The sequence below is a fragment of the Erythrolamprus reginae genome, chromosome 2 (genome assembly GCF_031021105.1).
Source record: "Erythrolamprus reginae isolate rEryReg1 chromosome 2, rEryReg1.hap1, whole genome shotgun sequence".
Lineage (NCBI taxonomy): Eukaryota > Metazoa > Chordata > Lepidosauria > Squamata > Dipsadidae > Erythrolamprus > Erythrolamprus reginae.
The window spans coordinates 189,239,742-189,260,025 of NC_091951.1; the positions used below are offsets into that span (position 1 = coordinate 189,239,742).

The 20,284-nt window shown below is 41.2% G+C and overlaps 2 protein-coding genes across 14 annotated transcripts in view; one reads left to right on the top strand and one right to left on the bottom strand.

The window, feature by feature from the left end:
* Positions 1-606: 606 nt before the first annotated feature.
* LOC139161566 (uncharacterized) lies at positions 607-7,757 on the top strand. 2 transcript variants are annotated; one of them, XM_070740868.1, is made up of 3 exons: positions 607-998; positions 2,665-2,766; positions 5,907-7,757. In XM_070740868.1, the coding sequence occupies exons 1-3, from the start codon at positions 686-688 to the stop codon at positions 6,182-6,184; spliced, it is 693 nt and encodes a 230-aa protein (XP_070596969.1). In that variant the 5' UTR covers positions 607-685; the 3' UTR covers positions 6,185-7,757. The 2 variants fall into 2 exon arrangements, with proteins under 2 accessions (XP_070596969.1, XP_070596970.1); XM_070740869.1 differs by having other exon boundaries at positions 2,701-2,766.
* Positions 7,758-9,604: 1,847 nt separating this feature from the next.
* Positions 9,605-20,284, bottom strand: part of CSAD (cysteine sulfinic acid decarboxylase) — a 46,565-nt gene continuing 35,885 nt past the window's right edge. For 7 of the 12 annotated variants that reach the window (XM_070740857.1, XM_070740852.1, XM_070740851.1 and 4 more), the window contains 5 exons: positions 17,783-17,864; positions 15,908-16,107; positions 15,756-15,807; positions 13,359-13,448; positions 9,605-10,081 (listed from right to left, as the gene is read on the bottom strand). In XM_070740857.1, coding sequence (XP_070596958.1) covers positions 9,908-10,081; positions 13,359-13,448; positions 15,756-15,807; positions 15,908-16,107; positions 17,783-17,864 — 598 coding nt within the window. In that variant the 3' untranslated portion in view covers positions 9,605-9,907. Of the gene's footprint in view, positions 10,082-13,358; positions 13,449-15,755; positions 15,831-15,907; positions 16,108-17,782; positions 17,865-20,284 lie in introns of those variants that run through there. The other 5 variants (XM_070740861.1, XM_070740860.1, XM_070740862.1 and 2 more) reach the window with 3 other exon arrangements.

Consider the following 20,284-nt stretch of genomic DNA (forward strand, 5'->3'; position numbering starts at 1 on the left):
TAAAGTCTCTATGTTCCGGTGATCGAGATGGCTGCTGCCTCATCATTCATGTATGTACCTGGAACTCGCATTTTTAGGACTATTCTTGACACACACACATATATAAAAGCGCTATTGGAGTCTTCCTTAATTTTAAAAGTTCAAAGGGGTCCTAAAAAGGCCAAATTAAGAGTATTGGAAGTTGCAACGGAGGGTACCAGGCCCAGGGAAGTTGCCATAGAGACCAAATTTTATTTTATTTTTTCTAATATGTATCAGAGTGGCAGTGCTATTCCCGCACTAGCAACTGTACGCAGGGTCCAGATTTCGCGCTTTCGTCTGTCGGACCCGATTATTGGTGGTGAGGGAGGCAGAGGGAGGGATTTTATACCTGAATGCTTTCTCTTTATTTTATTTTTTTAAAGACCCAGGAAATCTCGGCTCTTCTTCCATCCTTTAGTCTCAGAAATCGAACATGAATCTCCTCCCAGCCAGGCGGGAGCGGGCGGGTACCTGAATTGTAAGAGGAAGGAAACCATTTTCCCAAGCGCGCCCTTTTCTTCTCTCGGGCTCATTTCCCCGCCGCGCTGCCAAATCAGGCCTGGTAAGAAGAGGGAGTGGCGTTTCGATCCTTCGCCCCGCCCCCCCGACCCCCGGCACAACCCTTCGTTTAAACGCCCCATTAGCCCCCACGTGAAAAGTGGTCATGGACGAGAGAGAGAGGCTGCTGACAACCCTCGGGGAGCTGACCGACAAAGAGCTGCAGACGTTCGCTTTTTTATTGCCCGGCGCCATCCCGCGCGGGAAACGCAACACTGACTCCCGGGTGGATCTAGCCGAAGTGATCCTGTCCTACTACGCCGAAAATGCCTTAGAAGTCCTCGTCGACGTGTTGAACAAAATCCCGAGGAGAGATCTCGTCTTGAAACTTCAGGGCAGACCGAGACGAGGGGTTCCCCGGTGTGATGGGACCGAAGAAGCAAGGGAAGTGGCGGCGGCGGCGGCGGCGGTGGTGGCGGGTAAGCATAAAGGCAGCCCAGCAGCCTTACACCGTGCTAGCAGGCTTGAGATCTGTGAAAACCGAAAGTTGCTGTCCGGAAATTGTATGTAGGATTATTAACGATAACAGGACACGTAGTAATAATCACCTCCGCCCAAGTATCCATGTTTTAAATTAGCAAAGACAGAAGAGTGTAGTTGCATGCGGACCAGGATTTTTTAAAAAATGTATGTATCAATCATCTACTGTATTTATTTACTTCGAGTGGCCCTTGCTGCCACGGAAATCACAATTTAGAGGTCCGTTGCGTTTTACAAGGCAAATCAACAGCAGGAATGGAGAGGCTTTGTTGCATTTTACAAGGCAAATATTCTTCAGTTCTTTAAAATAATCCAGAACCATTGAGATGCACGAAGAACACGGCTTGGGATGGGTAATGGGGAGAGAGAAGAGAGGCTGGGAAAAGTTCAGAAATTAGGGTGAATATTGTTAGTTTGCAAGATCTGCATTTAAACTTTAGTCACCGGGACTCGGGTGATTATTGCTAGTTGTCCTTTCCAGCAGTAACTAAAGGAGAATTCCTAAGGAAAAGAGAGAGGGGTACAACTATTTAATAATAAAGCAAATAAAAGGATGGGGGGAAAAAATGAATAATGTTTGTTAATAGAGATCAGGGTACCCATAGAAGAGAATATATCTCAATGTTGAACTGACACTCCCCCACACATCTCATCAGTTTCCCAATCTTGACAACTTTAAAATGTGGCATTTTGGGAATTAAAGTCTATATATAATAAAGGTGCCAAGAATGAGGAATGATAACATACTTTTTTTTTAATGAGTAGTTAAACTGACCACATTGAACTAAGAAAAAAGTGGCGTTGATGCTGGTTGACTAAAATTCATCCAGAGTTTTAGGAGCACAAAAGAGTTGGAGGGCGCAATGCAGTTCATGATACTATAGCTGTGTTTTCTTTGATAACCACTCACAATTTTTTCCAAGCCAAAAAGCATATAATATATAATATATTAATAAAGGATGGGTTTCATCAACAAATAGTTGAGTGATTAAGCCAAAGGGTTTGCAGAACAGATGATATTTGAGGAAAAAGATAGGTGTAAATAAAATCCACTGAGCATCAGTGTGTTTAGACTGAGCTGATGCAGCGCCAAAAATAGACAGGATAAAGGCAAAAACACTTCAAAGGCTTAAGTTATGGATGCTATAAATTCTGATCTTTCCCCCAAAAGCTGCAATCTAGGTAGAACTAACCTGGGAAATCTGCCAGTTAGAAGAATCTGCATTCTCTGATGGAAGTAATGAACAAAGTTGTGGTGCACCTGAGTCAGGTGCCATTTGATGTGGCAGACATAAAGCAAGGTTTTCTTCTGCTATCCTTTTATACTGTGGTTGAGCCCAACGTCGCAGGATTCCAGAACAGCAAACGAGTGACAGCTGCTCTTGATTTGGGGGTTATTAAAAGTGTGAATGTTTTAAAAACATATATCCAATGAATTAGGATTGACTCTTTTGATTAGCAAAATTAGGGCTCAAAAATTAGTCCTTGTTGTTTCTGAAAATCCCACAGCTTGCAAATAAATCCATGAGGCTTATTCATGCATAATATTTTATAGTGTTATTAAACAATCCATGTTGGGTCATTCTTTCTGCGTATAATATATAGGCTTATTCAACTTCCTCTCTTCACATGATCCTCAAGAAAGTCCTAGTAAAGTCTCCTCCGCTTCAGCTGACCCACAGAACTGCCTGCCACCTTCGCTGGGGGGTGAGTAATTTCCTTACCAGATTCCTCAATGCTTCTAAAGCAGCAGACTTTCAATTGTACTCCCTTCATTGGAATAGATCTTAAACATTGAGATATTCAGAAATGTATCTGCCTCAAAAGTGTCCCTATTGCACACTTAAACATCAGAAGTTGAGCATAGGAAATATTTATGACATTTTCTGTATGTCATTAAATACTTTATGATAATTTTTATCATAACTTGTTCTATAAATTTTTCAGATTTCAGTTCCACCAGAGTCATGGGTGCTGGACTTTGGATGCACATTCTGTAAGGAAGCCCATTTGTGGTACCTTGTTTCAAAAGGTTTTACCAACTATGGTGCATTGTTTCACCCAATTCTGAGTTACAGACACAAAGGTTTGAGTAGCATACAGATACAAGGCCCATGGTTGCAACCAACCATTTGCCATTACACAGCTGGTGGTATATGTGTTTATGCCTTAAAATCTGGATTCCCGATGACGGCCTGGACAAGTTCATTCAGTTTTCTTAGCAATGTTTACAGAAGTGATTTTTATTTTATTCTTCCTAGGCCTAAACCAGATGTCAAATTCATCATGTAGGTGGTTTCATATCTTAACGACTAGAACTCAGTCTTCCAGTTTCTAGCATGATACATTTAACCACTACACCAAACTGACTCACGTGGTTTTTACAATTTATTATTTTTTTAATAGTTTGTTGCGCGGGAACATAGTCCACATCCTGTGTAATGAAATCCCCAAATTAAAATAATTTAACCATAATTTAACCCCTGCTTTTATAGTTGCGTAGGAATACAGCAAGCAGATGTCAATATTTTTCTCTATTCTATTTATCCCATAAATATGATGACCTGGGTGTTAGATTTTAGGCAAGTACAGGTAGTCTTCAGTTAATGACACCCTCATTCAGTGGTGCTGAACAAACAGTAATAATAACTCTTCTTGGAAACCTTACAGCACCCCGCAATCTTGTGATTGCCATTTCTAACCTTTCCTGCTTGCTTTCTAACCTTCCCCAAATCAGGGGAGAGCCAAGAGGGAAAGTTGTAAGTAGCCTGGCTACTTGCCATTTCTTTTTTCTTCCTTTTTCCTCTTGTTTTAATGTCTCCAAAAATTGTTTTATTTTTTTCCTCCACAATCACATACAAATTAATATGCATATATCTTAAAATATTAAAATAAAATACAGCACATAGTTGTACATTTTTATCAATCATTCAGAAATCTGTATCTTATTCTGCCCTTACATCAACAATTATCAGTCTGCCCCTTTTTCCCTTTGCACTTCCTCTATCTCTTCTTCCTACCTTCTAACTTTCACTCCCCCTCTACCTCTCTCTAGTCCTTTTCTTCCTCTCCCTTCTACTTCCTCTTCTACCTTTTTTACCTTACCCACAGTGGTTCACCTCATAATTAACAGGATGATGCTGTATTCTCAAATTTTAAACTAACAGTGGCTCTTCTAAAAATTGTTATTATTGTGACATTTAACAGTATGTCGCAAAAAAAAAAAAAGCTACCTCCAAAACCCCCCTAATTTTGTCTTCTGGGTTCCCCATCAATTGAATCTAAATTTTAACTCCAAGGTAACCACTGTTGGTTTAACTTCCCAAACTAATTATTATTTCATGTGCCTCTTAATTTTAGGTCTATTGCTTCCTCCCTTTCTTTAATCTCTTTTCTCATTGTTTATTTTTCTTGTCCTCTCTTTTATCGTAACTAAGTGTCTCTAAAATACATTTTGATTTATAATTTATAATAACTGATACTCATATTAATTATACATATGCATTTCAACTCTCCTTATTAATCATCAAAATTGATATATTATTTCAGATCAATTAGTTGTTCAGCCTTCCACATAATGAATTTGAAATTGTCCATTTAAACAGATCTCGTATATAACGGTAATTTCTGCCCCAGTAAGTATTAAATCAAAAATTAATCAAACACTATTGTCATTCCTTCCTCTAATATACAGTATTGTGTTATACAAAAGGAACAAAACTCTTAACTCTTAAAACTACTTTACAAAGTAATTATATTAATTATATATATCAAGTAGTTTTCAACAAAATTTGTTATATTCTTTCAAATCAATCATTTAGATTTTCACATAATAAATTTTCAAACTTTTCTTGTACAAATCTTGTATAAAGATAACTTCTACCTCAGGATTTATTAAGTCAAAAAATTACTCTAATATTATCTATTCATCCATCTAGTATACAATGTTGTGTTATGCATTGCTTAGCTGGTCCCAACTATTCTGGTCCCAACTATTGTTCTTAAGAGAGGGCTGTCTTGTATGAGATTAGAGATTGTTGTGGTTGACTCTGGCCCAGCTCTTGCCCCAAGGAATGTGGAGGTGGAGGCAGGGGAAATGTCAACATGTCCTAGGCCTGTTTTGTTGCCGGCAGAGTCAGGGAGTGCAGTTTCCTCAGGCGACGAAGGTGGGGGGGTGACTTGGAAGAGGGGGGCTTGGCACACAGCCCAGGAAGCCAATCACCATTATCTTTGGTTGATTCAGATGACGAAGTGTTAGACCCACGCAGGCGCAGACTTATGCATCGAAGAGACCAATTGAGGAAATATTACAGGAGATAAGAGAGGCCACCTGTGTTTGGGTGGGGCTCCAGTAATTAGAGCTGCTGCTATAAATAGCAGCGTGCTAGTTTGGCCGTTGTGGAAGATTATCTGATCGCAGTTCTTCAGGATCGTGCCTCGCTCTTTCTGAACTTTGTTTGTGGATTTTTCACGCCTTTGACACCAAAGCAGAGTAAAGTGTGTGTGTGTGTTTCACTTTGTGGGAAGAAGGAGGGCTGTGATGTTTCTTCACAGCTACTAGCTAAGTACTTAAGGACTGATTAAGGGACTTGTACAGCCTACAAGGTTGTTTTGGGGAAGAGTGCTCTTTGCAATACAAAAAGGGGTGCTTTGTTTCTTTTGAATTTTATGATAAAGGACATTGTTTTGAACTTTCAAACGTGTGTGTGTCTGAAATTTGTACCCGTGAATTTTCGAGAGGCTTCTACCAGAGAGCCCGGCAGAACAGAGATAATAAAGGAAAGAGGTGTAAACTCGTCTTTTTTACACCTGTAAAATTTCTCTTTCCCTCTTCTGTCATTTTTCAGCACCATCCAAGCTGCTTTCACAAGAACAGCTCATGAAAGTAGCCAGCAAGATGGGCAAGAACTGGAAGCAGATTGGCATTGCGTATCTGGGTGTAGAAATTTCACGTCTGGAGCAGTTTGAAGAGGAGAATCCTAGAAACATGGTCATGCAAATTTTCTCCATGCTGTGGTACTGGAGGAACCGTGAAAAGAATGCTACTGGATGCGACCTGTATAACATTCTCAACAAGAAAGGGGTAGAACTTGACGCCGATGCCTATAATTTTCTTTTAGAATAAAATGCAACAGAAAAGGTTCACCCAAACCTGCAGAAGACGAGCCTCGCCAACATTCAGTGTGTGCCTCACCAACTGTGCATTGTCATATTAAATATCAAAGTTTTTATTCAATGGGATGCCATGGGGGGGGGGGGGGAGGTAATAGTATCAGGAGAAACAAGGTGCTTCAGAACAAGTGCTGGTGCTCTCTTAACTCAGGTATGCATTTTCCTGGAATTGCTACTGTTCTGTTGCCCAGAAAAAGATAATCCTTTAAGGAAGTGACATGGGTGTGCAATGCACCTGCTTTAAAGCATATTCTTAGCTTTAGGTCTGAAGTGCCATGAATAACGTTTTTTAAAATATAAAGGACTTAATGCTGTTTGGAGGCAGAAGCTTTGCTATTTTTAATGCTACCATGTATAAAATGTGGAGTTTTATAAAAGTAGGACATTTAAATACATAGGAAGATAAGTAAAATGTGCATACAGTACAGTAAATAAATTCAACCTCTGTGGCACTTTTTTACGTTGTTTTAATTTTTTCCTTGATTAAAAATACAAATAACTTTACTTGGTTAAACAAGTTAAGCTAGAACACAGGCGTCCGAGTTCTAATCACACCTTAGGCACAAAGCCAGATCTGTATTTAAGCCAGTCCCTCCCTCTCAGCCCCAGGAAGAAGGCAATGGCAAACTACTTTGAAAATTCTTGCCCCAAAACTATAGGGACTTTTTAAGGAGTCAGTACTTACCCAATCAGAGAGAGAGAATGTGGATTAGATTTTAATTAAATCTTACTTGAAAAGTAGAAGTTAATTTGCAAAGAAGAACTATGCATTTTTATCTTCTAAAGCCGGGCTTGTCTATATCATTTTCTTGGTAAAATTAGAGGAGTGACTTACCATTGCCTTCTCCCCAATAATGAATCTGAATTAATGACTTTGCCATTGTCACTAAGTGATCATCCGACTCCAATATCTTCCTATACTGTTCCTGTCAAATATAGGTGCCTGCTTGCTTTAGGTGGACAGCTGGGTGACTTTCATATCTCCTGGGAATATATACTCTTGGCATTTACTCCCAATATTTTTCTTTTTTTAAAAAAAAATAATCTTTATTAAGTTTTATTATGAATAAGGCAGAAAGAAATAACAAACAAATTAAGGGAAGGTCAATAATACAGATGGGTTGATATTCATAGGAAGTAGGGTCATAGTCATATTAGTATTAGCATAGAATATATAAAACACAATATATAATTGTATTACTATTATTGACAATAAAGAAGAAAGAGAAAAGGGAAAGAAAAAAGAAGAAAAAGGGAGAGCGTGGAAGGAAGGAAACGATAGAAAAAGATAGGAAAAAAGAGGGAAGAAGGGAAAGGGATAACGAAGAGAGAAGGGATGAGACGAAAAGAGGAGGGAAGGTTGGGGTAATAGAGTCCATCTAGCCATTGGTTAGGATCATGAATATTTACAACGTCCGTTTCAGTGGTGTAATTCGAATATTATTTCCCATCTTACAGGTTTTGTGTTCTGTTTATTCTCGTCATCTAATGTTGTATGTAGAATTTATAAATTATTTGTAACAGTTTTTGTACTTTTTTATCTTTTGTCTTTTGATGAAAAATGTTTTGTTGAAATGTTGTGCTTTATAGTATTGGTAAATATTTTCTTTTGATTTAGCCATTTGTACCACTTGTCCCTCCCAGATCAGCCCTGGTTCACGATGAAGCAGCACAGTAGAAATTGGCAGAGGTACCACTGGCAAATCTCAGACCAGGTTAGGAGCAAATCTTCATGGAGACTATGAGTCCTTAAGACCCAGCTATACATAATCAAAGCAGGGCTCAAAAAGCAGAAGTGCTGTACTCTTCATCTGCTAATCCCTTGAAACAGCATCAATCATTTTTCTTTCTCCAGCTGCTCCTCTTCAAAAAGAGGAGGGCTACAAAAAGGTATATGATTATGATCCCGCTATATAGAATGCTGGTGAGACCACATTTGGAATACTGTGTTCAGTTCTGGAGACCTCACCTACAAAAAGATATTGACAAAATTGAACGGGTCCAAAGACGGGCTACAAGAATGGTGGAAGGTCTTAAGTATAAAACGTATCAGGAAAGACTTAATGAACTCAATCTGTATAGTCTGGAGGACAGAAGGAAAAGGGGGGACATGATCGAAACATTTAAATATATTAAAGGGTTAAATAAGGTCCAGGAGGGAAGTGTTTTTAATAGGAAAGTGAACACAAGAACAAGGGGACACAATCTGAGGTTAGTTGGGGGAAAGATCAAAAGCAACATGAGAAAATATTATTTTACTGAAAGAGTAGTAGATCCTTGGAACAAACTTCCAGCAGACGTGGTAGATAAATCCACAGTAACTGAATTTAAACATGCCTGGGATAAACATATATCCATCCTAAGATAAAATACAGAAAATAGTATAAGGGCAGACTAGATGGACCATGGGGTCTTTTTCTGCCGCCAGACTTCTATGTTTCTATGTTTCTATGTATACCAGAAATATATGAAAAAGCACTCGGTGATTCATACAGAGGAAGTGAAGCCAGAATAAATAATCACTAGGAAGTGTTGTGAGTGGTCCACGTCCGGCTCAGCTGGTCAGATTTCGAGGACCAGGAAACAGAGGAAGACTGGCATTGCAGGCCAGTGTTCTTGCCATCTGTCTGAGAGTGAAAGTAAAGGAGAATTGGAGACTGGGGAACCACCAGAGAGTGTAGGAAACACACACACACACATACTGTTAGGATATTGTCTGAGTCAGAGGACGATGGGGATTTTGAGGACCCTCTCTTAGATGCGAGGGTCAGAAGGATGAGAGCCAGACATGAATATCTCTCAAGTAGGGGTTCTAGATGTTATCTAGGGGACATTTAGCCACACTCTATCTATCTATATAGGACAGGCTGCTGGGAGAAGAAGTGTGGCAAGCAATGTTCATCTTAAAGACAGTGCTTCGAGAGACTATTCCTGAATTCCTTGATCTCACTTCCTGTTTTTACAGAAGATAGTTTAGCTCTGAACAGTGAATGAAAAACCAGACACAACTAATTAGTGAAGATATATGCCTTTAGCTGGCATGCTTCCCAGCTGTACATGGACACTGTCAGCTTGAAAATGCTTTAGACTTGAATGATTTCTTGCAGGACTTTGTAAAATAATATTCCTTTGCTTTGATCTATGTTTCCAGCGTGTGTGGGGTTGCTTTCTAATAATAATTGATCTGTCAGAACAGGAAGTTATAGTTTCCCAAGGGCTAACAGTTCTGAATGGCAAAATCTCAAGCTACTAGCTGGAAGCAAAGGGGTTGAATTGTCTGTATCTATTTGCTGCTAAGTAGTGGTTGTTGGATTTTGGAATTCACATCTGATAATCCTAGTTTTTTCTTTTTTTGCAGAAGGCAGTGAAGAAATTAAAAGCATGCATTTGCTTTAATTTTGGACCACACACAGTTACAGAAATAGATAACAATGGGGTGGGGGGAAGGTGGGGGGACGCACACGTTACTGTTACATCTTCACAACATGTTTGTAAAATGGTTTAGTATCAGCAAACATGCCATGCCAGTGGCACCTGCTCATAGGTCCCTGTGCATGGCTGGAGAAGTGTAGCTTCCAAGCCATTTCAGTGGTGGTGCGCAGTGATTGGAAGTAAGGTGACTGATGTCTGTTTTTCAACCACATACATAACTGTTCCAATCTGTATGGTACACAATCTATAGATCCGTGCCAAGCCTCTCAATTTCATCAAGGAAGAAATCTAGGTCATCTCTGGTGACTGCTGGATTGGTGACCACCTGGCGAAAGAAATTCACCTTTTTGCCATGTGGCTGATAGCCCACCAACATGGAACCTTTCTTCATCATCCGCTCTTTAATCAGTGGAGCTACCTAATCAATGGGGGAAAAACAAACAAAACTCAGAAACTGGTTGCACCATGATGGTACAAGATTCCCTCCTCCCATGAAACGTTCATTCCCAGATAGGCTTTAAAAATGGCTTTCAAGTGTGGAAACAAATTAGGTGCTTGTGTACAATTTTTACCAATAACGGCTACTGTACCTTGGGTCGCCCCCTTGATGTATACTAAATGTTTATGAAAATCTGGCAAATCATATACAGTGGTACCTCATGATACAAACCCCTCGTCTTACGAACAACCCGAGATACAAACCCAGGATTCAGAAATTTTTTGCCTCTTACGAACTTTTCCTTCTTACGAACCCGCCGTCGCCGCTGCCGAGAAGCCCCGCCGCCTGGCTGTCGCTTTTTGAAACAGCCGGGGGGCTTCTCAGCGTCCTCCTGAACCCGAACGCCAAACCCAAACTTCCGGGTTCGGCGTTCGGGAGGCCACCAAGAAGCCCCCCGGCTGTTTTAAAAGGTGGCAGCCGGGCGGTGGGGCTTCTTGGCGGCCTCCTGAATGCTGAACCCGGAAGTTCGGCAAAAGTTCGGGTTCGGGAGGCTGCTGAGAAGCCCCGCCACCCGGCTGTCACCTTTTGAAACAGCCGGGGGGCTTCTTGGTGGCCTCCCGAACACCGAACCCGGAAGTTCAGGTTTGCCGTTTGGCATTCGGGAGGCCGCTGAGAAGCCTCCCGGCTGTTTCAAAAGGTGACAGCCAGGCGGCGGCGTTTTTTTGCGGGGGGGTGTTTCGTTGCATGGATTAATTGATTTTACATTGTTTCCTATGGGAAACAATGTTTCGTCTTACGAACTTTTCGTCTTACGAACCTCCCCTGGGAACCAATTAGGTTCATAAGACGAGGTATTACTGTATATTGAAGATTCACTTATTCATGACCTTTTTCCCATGGTGGGATGCAATTGTTTTTACTACCGTTTATGTGGGCGTGGCAAGGAAAGGATACTGTAAAGTGGGTCACCAACCTTTTGGACCTCGGATCACTAAATGCATAATTTTAAATCCTGTGGACAACTAATATGATCTGACTAATGACTGGCTGGGTGGACATGGCTAGGTGGTCCTGTGGCAGGCATGGCCAACTTGATATCACTCGCTGGCCTCGACTTGCCTCTCCCCTCCCAGCCATTCCTCGCCTGCCGCCCGGGCTCCCTAGGGCCCCAACAGGAAGCAGTTGTTGGAACTAAGCAGCCACCATGAGAAAGAGTTGGCAAAACAGCTAGCTCAGTTCAAATTGGATGTGAACAAGAAGGAGGCTCAGCAGAAGCACCTCACTGAGGACTGTGAGAATAAGCTTTCCAAGCAGAGAGAAGACCTGCACCAGTACAAGGTGAGGTACTGGCACTTAGAGGCTCAGCGGGCTGAGATGGTCAGCCAGTACCAGGCCATAATGCAGTCCCACAGGAACAAGGCCTTCCAGTTATTTGCCACCAGCGACACGTACCAGACAAGAGGCCACAACTCACATCTAACCAATTCAAACTGTTCCTGGCTGGACATGACATCCATCATGCCCTGATTGCGCCATTCCATCCTGCTAGTAATGGGCAAGCAGAGAGAATGGTGCTGGCACAAATGGGCCCCAGGGATTGGCAGACATCAATATCAAAATATCTGTTACTCCAAAATGTTACACCTAGTGCCATGATAAATCGGAGTCCAGTTGAACTTGTAATGGGTCGCCACCTAAGAATTGATCTGGACCAATTATACCCAAACTGTTCTCCAGAGACATCTACCGACTCCCCAGCAAATTCTGATCATTTGTTATAGGGGACCCAGTAAATGCACACAACTATGCCGGAGGATAGGTGTGCCCTCTAGATTCCTGCCCGGATTATAATCAGAACTGGACTACTGAGTGGAACTGGAGGATGGTCGAGTATGGCGCTGCGACATCGACCAACTGTATGGCACCTCAGGCACCTCTGCCTTCCGCTAGCTGGAAAGGACTCAGACAGAAACAAACCCGACTCTGAAACTCCACCACGAACGGAGATAGAAACCAAATGAGGCAATAGCACAATGCAGATACAAACACAGGGACCAATCAGCACAGAATTTCTGTAGAACAGGTCCCCATCATGGCAAGAGACCCGCGGCAGAGCCTCCAAGGTTGCCAAGGGCAGATCCTTTAGCAGCAGCCATTACTCCACCTATGGTCGCCCCCCGCCTCACCTACCTGACTACGAATGCTAAAATGCATAAAATTTAAATAGATAAATATCGTGTCTTTTGGTGGGGAGGAGTGTTATGTATTGAAATAAATAGCTTAAACTAGTTCTCACTCGGGCCCGCTATTCAAGCAGGAAAATACTTTGTTCTAATTGGTTAACTGGCTGACGGCCTCCTATAAAAGAACAGCCGGGCTGTTGTTCGTATGAACTAAATAAAAAGAGTTTTGCTGAAATCACTCAGGCTTCACTTCCATCCTCAGCCCGAACTTAACACCAACCTTGGATTTTAAGCTACGTCTCCAACATAACAAGTCAGAATGTCTAATTGCCAGTTGTAATAGATGATTGGGCTTCTAGCTCTATAACAGTGATGGTGAACCTATGGCACAGGTGGCACGTGGAGCCATATCTTCTGGCACGCGAGCCGTTGCCGTAGCTCAGGTCCAATGTGCATGTGTGTGCCGGCCAGCTGATTTTTGGCTCACACAGAGGCTCTGGGAGGGCATTTTTGGCTTCCAGAGAGCCTCCGGGGGAATGGGGGAAGGCATTCTTACCCTCCTGGCTCCAGGGAAGCCTTGGGAGAGAGAAACACGAGCCTACTGGGCCCAGCAGGAGTTGGGAACCAGGCTGTTTCCAGCCTCCAGAGGACCTTCAGGGGGCGGGGAAATCTGTTTTTGCCTTCCCCAGGCATTGAATTATGGGTGTGGGCACTTGCGCATGCATGATAGCATGCACCCATGCTCTTTCAGCACCCGAGGGCAAAGAGGTTCGCCGTCACTGCCCTATAACATCAATGGATATAAATCTGATAACCACTGCATCACAATACAAATGGTCCATATTTGCCCCTTGTCTTTCTTTTCTGCAGAGCTCATAGGCAGGAATTAACATTCCTGTATTCCATCCTGCTTGATGCTGTAGGCAAACAACAAATGCGCACATGTCCATTTATCCCGAAAGAGCTCTCCAGAAATGTGTGAACTCTGCTTTCCACTTTTTTTTTACAACCCAGGAGCCTCCGGAGGGATTTTTCCTGCTCTTACTTCCTGTTTCAAAGATATCAAAATTTACCTTCTCCAGTTTCACCCAGTAATCGGTGCAGCCTTCTTGCCCTCGCAGACTGGGAGGTACATACCAAAAACAAAGATTGATGAACTCTGGCTGAAAAAATATTTTTTTAAAAAAAGGAATTAGAAACCCTAAAAGAGAAGCATGTGAAATTATATTTCTTCCCTCTAACCTTTGTGCAGTAGGAAGCCACTTTCCTATGGCAGTGGTACATTGTCAGTAAAGAAACTGGAATACAGAACCATTAAAGGGCTAATTTGGTTTTACTCTAGCATGATGTATAAACCCAACCATTGTGGCTTATAATTCATAAGCTCATGTCACCTATAAGCAACTTATGATCCCCCTAAGGGGCCCAAGATTGCATTACAGTGTTCTCTTAATTTTCACAGGGGATACGTTCTGAGACTGCCCGCAAAAGTCGAATTTCTGCGAAGTAGAGATGCGGAAGTTAGTACAGTGTTCCCTCGATTTTCGCAGGGGATGTGTTCCGAGACCGCCCACGAAAGTCAAATTTCCGCTAAGTAGAGATGCGGAAATAAATACACCATTTTTGGCTATGGACAGTATCACAAGCCATTCCTTAACACTTTAAACCCCTAAATTACCATTTCCCATTCCCTTAACAACCATTTACTCACCATTATTACTGATACTCACCATTGAATAAGACACTTAGTGATCCTGATATTTATAAACATAATTATTTATAACAATAATTATTTTTTTTGTTATTTATTTGAAAAAATTATTAGTTTGGCGATAACGAATGATGTCATCGGGTGGGAAAAACCGTGGTATAGGGAAAAAACCACAAAGTATTTTTTAATTAATATTTTTTGAAAAACCGTGGCATAGGCTATTCGCGAAGTTCGAACCCGCGAAAATCGAGGGAACACTGTACACTATTTTTGGCTATGAACAGTATCACAAGCCTTCCCTTAACACTTTAAATCCCTAAATTGCAATTTCCCATTCCCTTAGCAACCATTTAGATTATTACTCACCATGTTTATTTATGAAAGTTTATTAAAAAATATATTTATTAAAGGCGGACGAAAGTTTGGCGATGACATATGACGTCATCGGGTGGGGGAAACCGTGGTATAGGGAGGAAAACTGCAAAATACTTTTTCATTAATATTTTTGAAAAACCGTGGTATAGACTTTTCGCGAAGTTCAAACCCGTGAAAATCGAGGGAACACTACTGGAAGTCTCTGGCAGGCTAGAAACTGGCAAACTGTTGAGTTAGGCATAAAGTCAGCTGGGTGATCTTGTGCCAGTTACTCTCTCAGTCTCTTAAAAAGAAGGCAAGGACAAACTGCTTCTGAAGATCATTCCAAGAAACTGCAGGGACTTCTCCAGGCACTCGGCAGGAGTCAACAATGACTTGAAAGCACACACGCGCACATACAAGAGCACACGATCTGGGTTAGCAGTATGTGAACACATGTTTCAAAACCCCCAGAAAAAGAAAACCTGCTGACTTAATGGACAGTTAGAACTGAAGTGCCAGATCATGAATTGGTGGGAATAATTTAGACCAGTGGTCCCCAATCTTTTCAGCTCTGCAGACTGGAAACAGCAGCAATGAGGTGGAGGGAGGGGAGAGGATGGTTTTGTGATAGGTTTGCACGCCACTCGCACAAATAAGAGCTTCACTCATTTGCCTGCTGCTTGCACATTCCCAATGGAAATCGCTGGGAACCATTGAATGAATACTCCCGTCAGTCCAGGAATCCAAACTGAAGCATTTTTGACTGATGGATATCCAACTTCTGTTTTTCAGCACATTTATTTATTTATTTATTTATTTATTTATTTATTTATTTATTTATTATTTATTTATTATTTATATTTGTATGCCGCCCCTCTCCGCAGACTCGGGGCGGCTCACAACAAAATAAAGACAATTTATAACAAATCCAAATATAATTTAAGATATTTTTAAAAAACCGGTTTGATTTAAAAAAACCCATTTACTAAACAAACATACATACATCCAGACCCCAGCTCTTCCCTTGTTGATCTGAGCAAATAATGGGCTGTTCTCTTATTTGTAAGAATAGCCCATTATTTATTATGGCAGAAATACTACTTTGGACATGATAAAGTGCCCCTTTATCCTAGTAGCTTCACCAGGCTAGAAAGTGGGTGATTGCGAGTTCTAGTTCCACCATAGCCATGAAAGCCAGTTTGATGACTTTGGGCCAGTCACTCACTCTCAGCCTAACCCTCTTCACAGGATTGTTGCTATGGGGAGAATAGGAAGAGGAAGGTTTGTTGGGTACACTCACTGCCTTAAGGTATTTGTAAAAATAATAAAGACGGAGTGCAAGTGAATAAATAATGTCATATAATATACATGTCAGCAGCAAAGCAAGCCAGATAGCTCTTACCTCTATCACTAGTTGAAAGCCTTCTCTCTTCTTAATTTCATCAGCCAGATACCTAAGATGAAAAAGAAGAAAATGCTAGGGAATATGCTTGAAGATGCCAGTCACCAGGAATAGCAGAAGAACTTATCCCAAACTAGGGTCTTTTCATATACCTAGTGTAAGCAAAGGCCCTATCCACTCTCTGCTCCAAGCCTTTGCTGCCATTGGCCTTCCACATCAGCCACAACTTAAAGCAATCTACTTTGCGTCCACACTGGATGGTTTGGTCTCCCCTGTCATAAGCTATGTCGTAGAACTTATCTGTTTGGAAGAGGTAGGTAGCTTGGGCGCAGTGGCATCTCTGCAGTAGTCCCTGGGGGAAAAAAAGAGGTATCAAAAGAGTTGTCTTAAAAAGAAAAACTTGTTTTTCACATAAAATGATTTATTCCACTTGACAATGCAAAATGTTCAAAGCAAAAGTTCATTTCAAAGAATTTCAAAATGAACTGGAAAACATTTATTTATTCATTCATTCATTCATTCATTCGATTTTTATGCCGCCCTTCTCCTTAGACTCAGTGTGGCTTACAACATGTTAGCAGTAGCACTTTTTAACAGAGCCAGCATATTGCCCCCACAATCCGGGTCCTCATTATAAGAATATTATAAGAATTATAAGAATAGGGTGATCACAGAGTCAAAAACCAGAGTTTAAAAGAGAGGTGTGCAACGTGAGGTTTTGGGAGATTTTTAAGCTACAATTGATTTCAGGTATTATGATCAATGGTATGGGATAAGAAGTTAACTCATATTTGGAAGGGGGAGGGGTTGAAGTCACAGCAGTACAACATGTTTCCCAGGACTCTGTGAGGATGTGCCAAAATCCAGACTGTCAGGTGGTCTGGACAGACCTAAATGGCTTAGGACCAGATTTCCTATGGGACCGTCTTCTGCCTCATGTATCCCAATGACCAGTCAGGTCCCACAGAGTTGGCCTCCATCAGCCTGGCAATGTCATCTGGCAGGACCTAGGGGAAGAGCCTTCTCTGTGGCAGCTCTGGCCCTTTGGAATCAATGCCCCCTGGAGATTCGCACTGCCCTCACCCTCCTGGCTTTTTGCAAGGCCTTCAAGACCCATCTTTGCAGGAGGGATGTGAGCCATGTTAAGAGACAACTCCAGCCACGAATGGTTAAATCATCCACACTAGATATACGACAAAAATAGGCTTCCTAAAGAAATACATGTAAGATTCACTAAAAAAGTAATGAAAACAGATCTTACAACGAATGAGAGATAACTCTTTAAAATACAAAGGGAAAGAGACAGTAGTTCTAAAACAGATCCCGAGAAGAAAAGTACGGAGGGAATATCAATTCCTAACAAAGCAACTAATTAAAAATGGAGCAAACCTCAGATACTTGATACCATAGGGAATACTGGATGGAGCAAAGACATAGATTAGATTCCATTGAAAAAGCAGGAATAGGGAGTATTCAGAGGTGAACTTCTATTATAAAGAATGCAAATAGAAAAGGCTCTATTTTAGAATCCCAACGAAAGCATTTCTAATTTTCATGAAGGAAAATAAAAAGCTCTAAGAGAACTTAATAGGCAGACAAACTCATAGCATATTAGAGTAGATCATCTTCCCCTAATAAGAAAATAGACCTTGCTAGTTTGACAGGATCTACTCTGCCTAAAGCAAGGAGTAGTAAGACTAGGGCTGAATATAGTCCACAATCCCACAAAGTTTTCTATTGGTCATTTATTTCAACATCTTTAGAAACTTTAGTTTGGGTTTCTAAATATTATGACTCAAAATAGATTTAAATATTATTTTCATAGTAAATAGGTGATAACATTTCAGAGATAATTAGCAGTTGGACAATATTAGCCTTAACTAGGAATATCAGACTTCTATTTTCTGCAGTATGGAGTGCCACTTTTAATGCTGCTAACTGAAGATGTATTGCAGTAATTAAGCAGAAAAAATAAGCATAAATTCAGAATGAGTTGAGAGAGAGAGAGAGAGAGACTGAATACCTACAGAGTTATCCTTGACCAGGAAGGCAGAACACTGAAGCCCAGTCATAAGCATTTTGTGGGGATTCCAAGCCACTGAATCAGCCCTGGATGGAAAATAGAAATCAGCATGTCATTATTGGATAAACCTTGTATGCAAATAAATACTAATAACCATATTTAGAAGACTGGTAAAAATTCCGTTGTGCACCTCTTTATTTTGGATCTTTCGTATATAAGGATCATTAGAGAAACATGTTTGTCTATATGGTATCCAAAACTCAGAAAGAGCATCTATTCAACAAATAAAATATATTTTAAAGACACAAGTTTTTGAGCTGCAGCTTAAGACATCCACTGCAAAAGAGTAGTTAAACTGATTGGCTTTTGATACAATTTTGATACAAATATGTTTTTAATACAATTGGCTTTTGATACAATTTGTTGGCATACATTTCTTACACAGGAACAGGAAACTCTCCAGATGGAGTCACACGGTATAAACTAGGGCACCTTGAGCATCTCAGCCCTTTTTCTCTTCAACATCTTCGAGGCATGTGATTCCCCCTTTCCCCAGGACCATATGGTCCTGCTGACCTCCCTTAAACCATCTTTCCAAGCAAGTCCCATGCTTCCAGTGTCTTTTTCCCCACTTGGAACTGAAACCAGAAGGCTATTCCTTACGACATGCCACAGAAGTCAGGCTTTGAAAAGGGCCTTGAAACAGAATCTCCCATAGCATCACTGCCCTTCTGCTCCCACAGACAAGTCTCAGCAAGTCAAAAAAACACATAAATGCCACTATAATCATTGTATTGTTCAGGTAAAAACAGTAACTCCCATGGTCTTAAGGACAACTAAAGAAGAGAGGAGTATTTCTTAACTGTTTCCTATCTTTTCTGAACAATTGCAAAAACTTTAGAGGCTGAAGTACCAATATTTTAATGTTTTAACTTTCAACGCCCAATGTTTGTAATGTGTTAATTGTTTTATACTGTTATCTAGTGCATTGTAAACCACCCAGTTGCTTGATAGTGAGCTGGGCAACACCCTTGAAAATGTCCAAAGATATTTCACCAGAAGAGCCCTTCACTCCTCCACTCGAAACAGAATACCCTACGAAAATAGACTAACAATCCTGGGCCTAGAAAGCCTAGAACTACGACGCCTAAAACACAATTTGAGTATTACCCACAAGATCATATGCTGCAACGTCCTACCGGTCAATGACTACTTCAGCTTCAACCGCAACAACACGAGAGCACACAACAGATTCAAACTCAATACGAACCGCTCCAAACTTGACTGTAAAAAATATGATTTCACCAATCGAGTTATCGAAGTGTGGAACTCATTACCGGACTCAATTGTGTCAACCCCTAACCCCCAACATTTCTCCCTTAGACTCTCCACGATTGACCTCTCCAGGTTCCTAAGAGGCCAGTAAGGGGCGTACATAAGTGCACTAGTGTGCTTTTCGTCCCCTGTCCAATTGTCTTTCCTTTCTCTCACTTATCATATACTGTACTGTATATTATCTTTCTTTCATATATCCTCTCCTCTAAGATCACTTTTACACTTATATATATTACTACATGTCTATTTTTCTTCCTATGTATTTGTGTATTGGACAAATGAATAAATAAAATAAAAAATAAAATATACATTTAATAAATAACTAATGAAATAAAATTTATATCTAAGTTGATTTTTTTAGACTGAAAGAAGTCAACCTATCTGTAGAGATGCAGAAGACTTTTCTTTCACGGCAATCCCTCAGAATGCAACCTTACATCGCAAGTACCTGGTCTCATCCACCAGCCAACCAGCACGGCATCTAACCAGAAGCCCACCTCTGGCTTTCAATATACATGTGCTTGATCTAGTGCATCATTCCAGCACATCTCTATGGTTGTCTTGTTTGTTGCTCCTTCCACTGACTTTGCTAGCTAGACTTTGGGCCTGATACTGACTTTCTAAAGAACTAAATTGGGTCAATAACAGAAGATTTCCAAAAATTTATCATATTTCCCGGAGTATAAGACATGCCAAAGTATAAGGTGCACCTTAGTTTTGGGGGAGGAAAATAGGGGGGGAATCTGCCTACCAAGTATTCATCTGGTTAGCATCCAGTGTCATTGCTCACAGTCGCTCATGCCCTCATCACCTCGAGGTTCGACTACTGCAATGCTCTCTACATGGGGCTACCTTTGAAAATTGTTCGGAAACTTCAGATCGTGCAGAATGCGGCCGCGAGAGCTATTGTGGGGCTACCTAGGTTCGCCCATGTCTCTCCAACACTCCATGGCTTGCATTGGCTGCCGATCAGTTTCCGGTCACAATTCAAAGTGTTGGTAATGACCTACAAAGCCCTACATGGCATCGGACCAGAATATCTCCAGGATCATCTTCTGCCACACGAATCCCAGCGGCCGATAAGGTCCCACAGAGTTGCCCTTCTCCGGGTCCCATCGACTAATGAATGCCATCTGGTGAGCCCCAGGGGAAGAGCCTTCTCTATGGCGGC

What these genes read in the sequence shown, in the direction of transcription:
- LOC139161566 (XM_070740868.1), top strand. Translation starts at nt 686, where the DNA reads ATGGACGAGAGAGAGAGGCTGCTGACAACCCTCGGGGAGCTGACCGAC. An exon ending in GGCGGCGGCGGTGGTGGCGG is followed by an intron (nt 999 to 2,664) that starts GTAAGCATAAAG and finishes TATAATATATAG; the next exon opens with GCTTATTCAACTTCCTCTCT. An exon ending in CCTGCCACCTTCGCTGGGGG is followed by an intron (nt 2,767 to 5,906) that starts GTGAGTAATTTC and finishes GTCATTTTTCAG; the next exon opens with CACCATCCAAGCTGCTTTCA.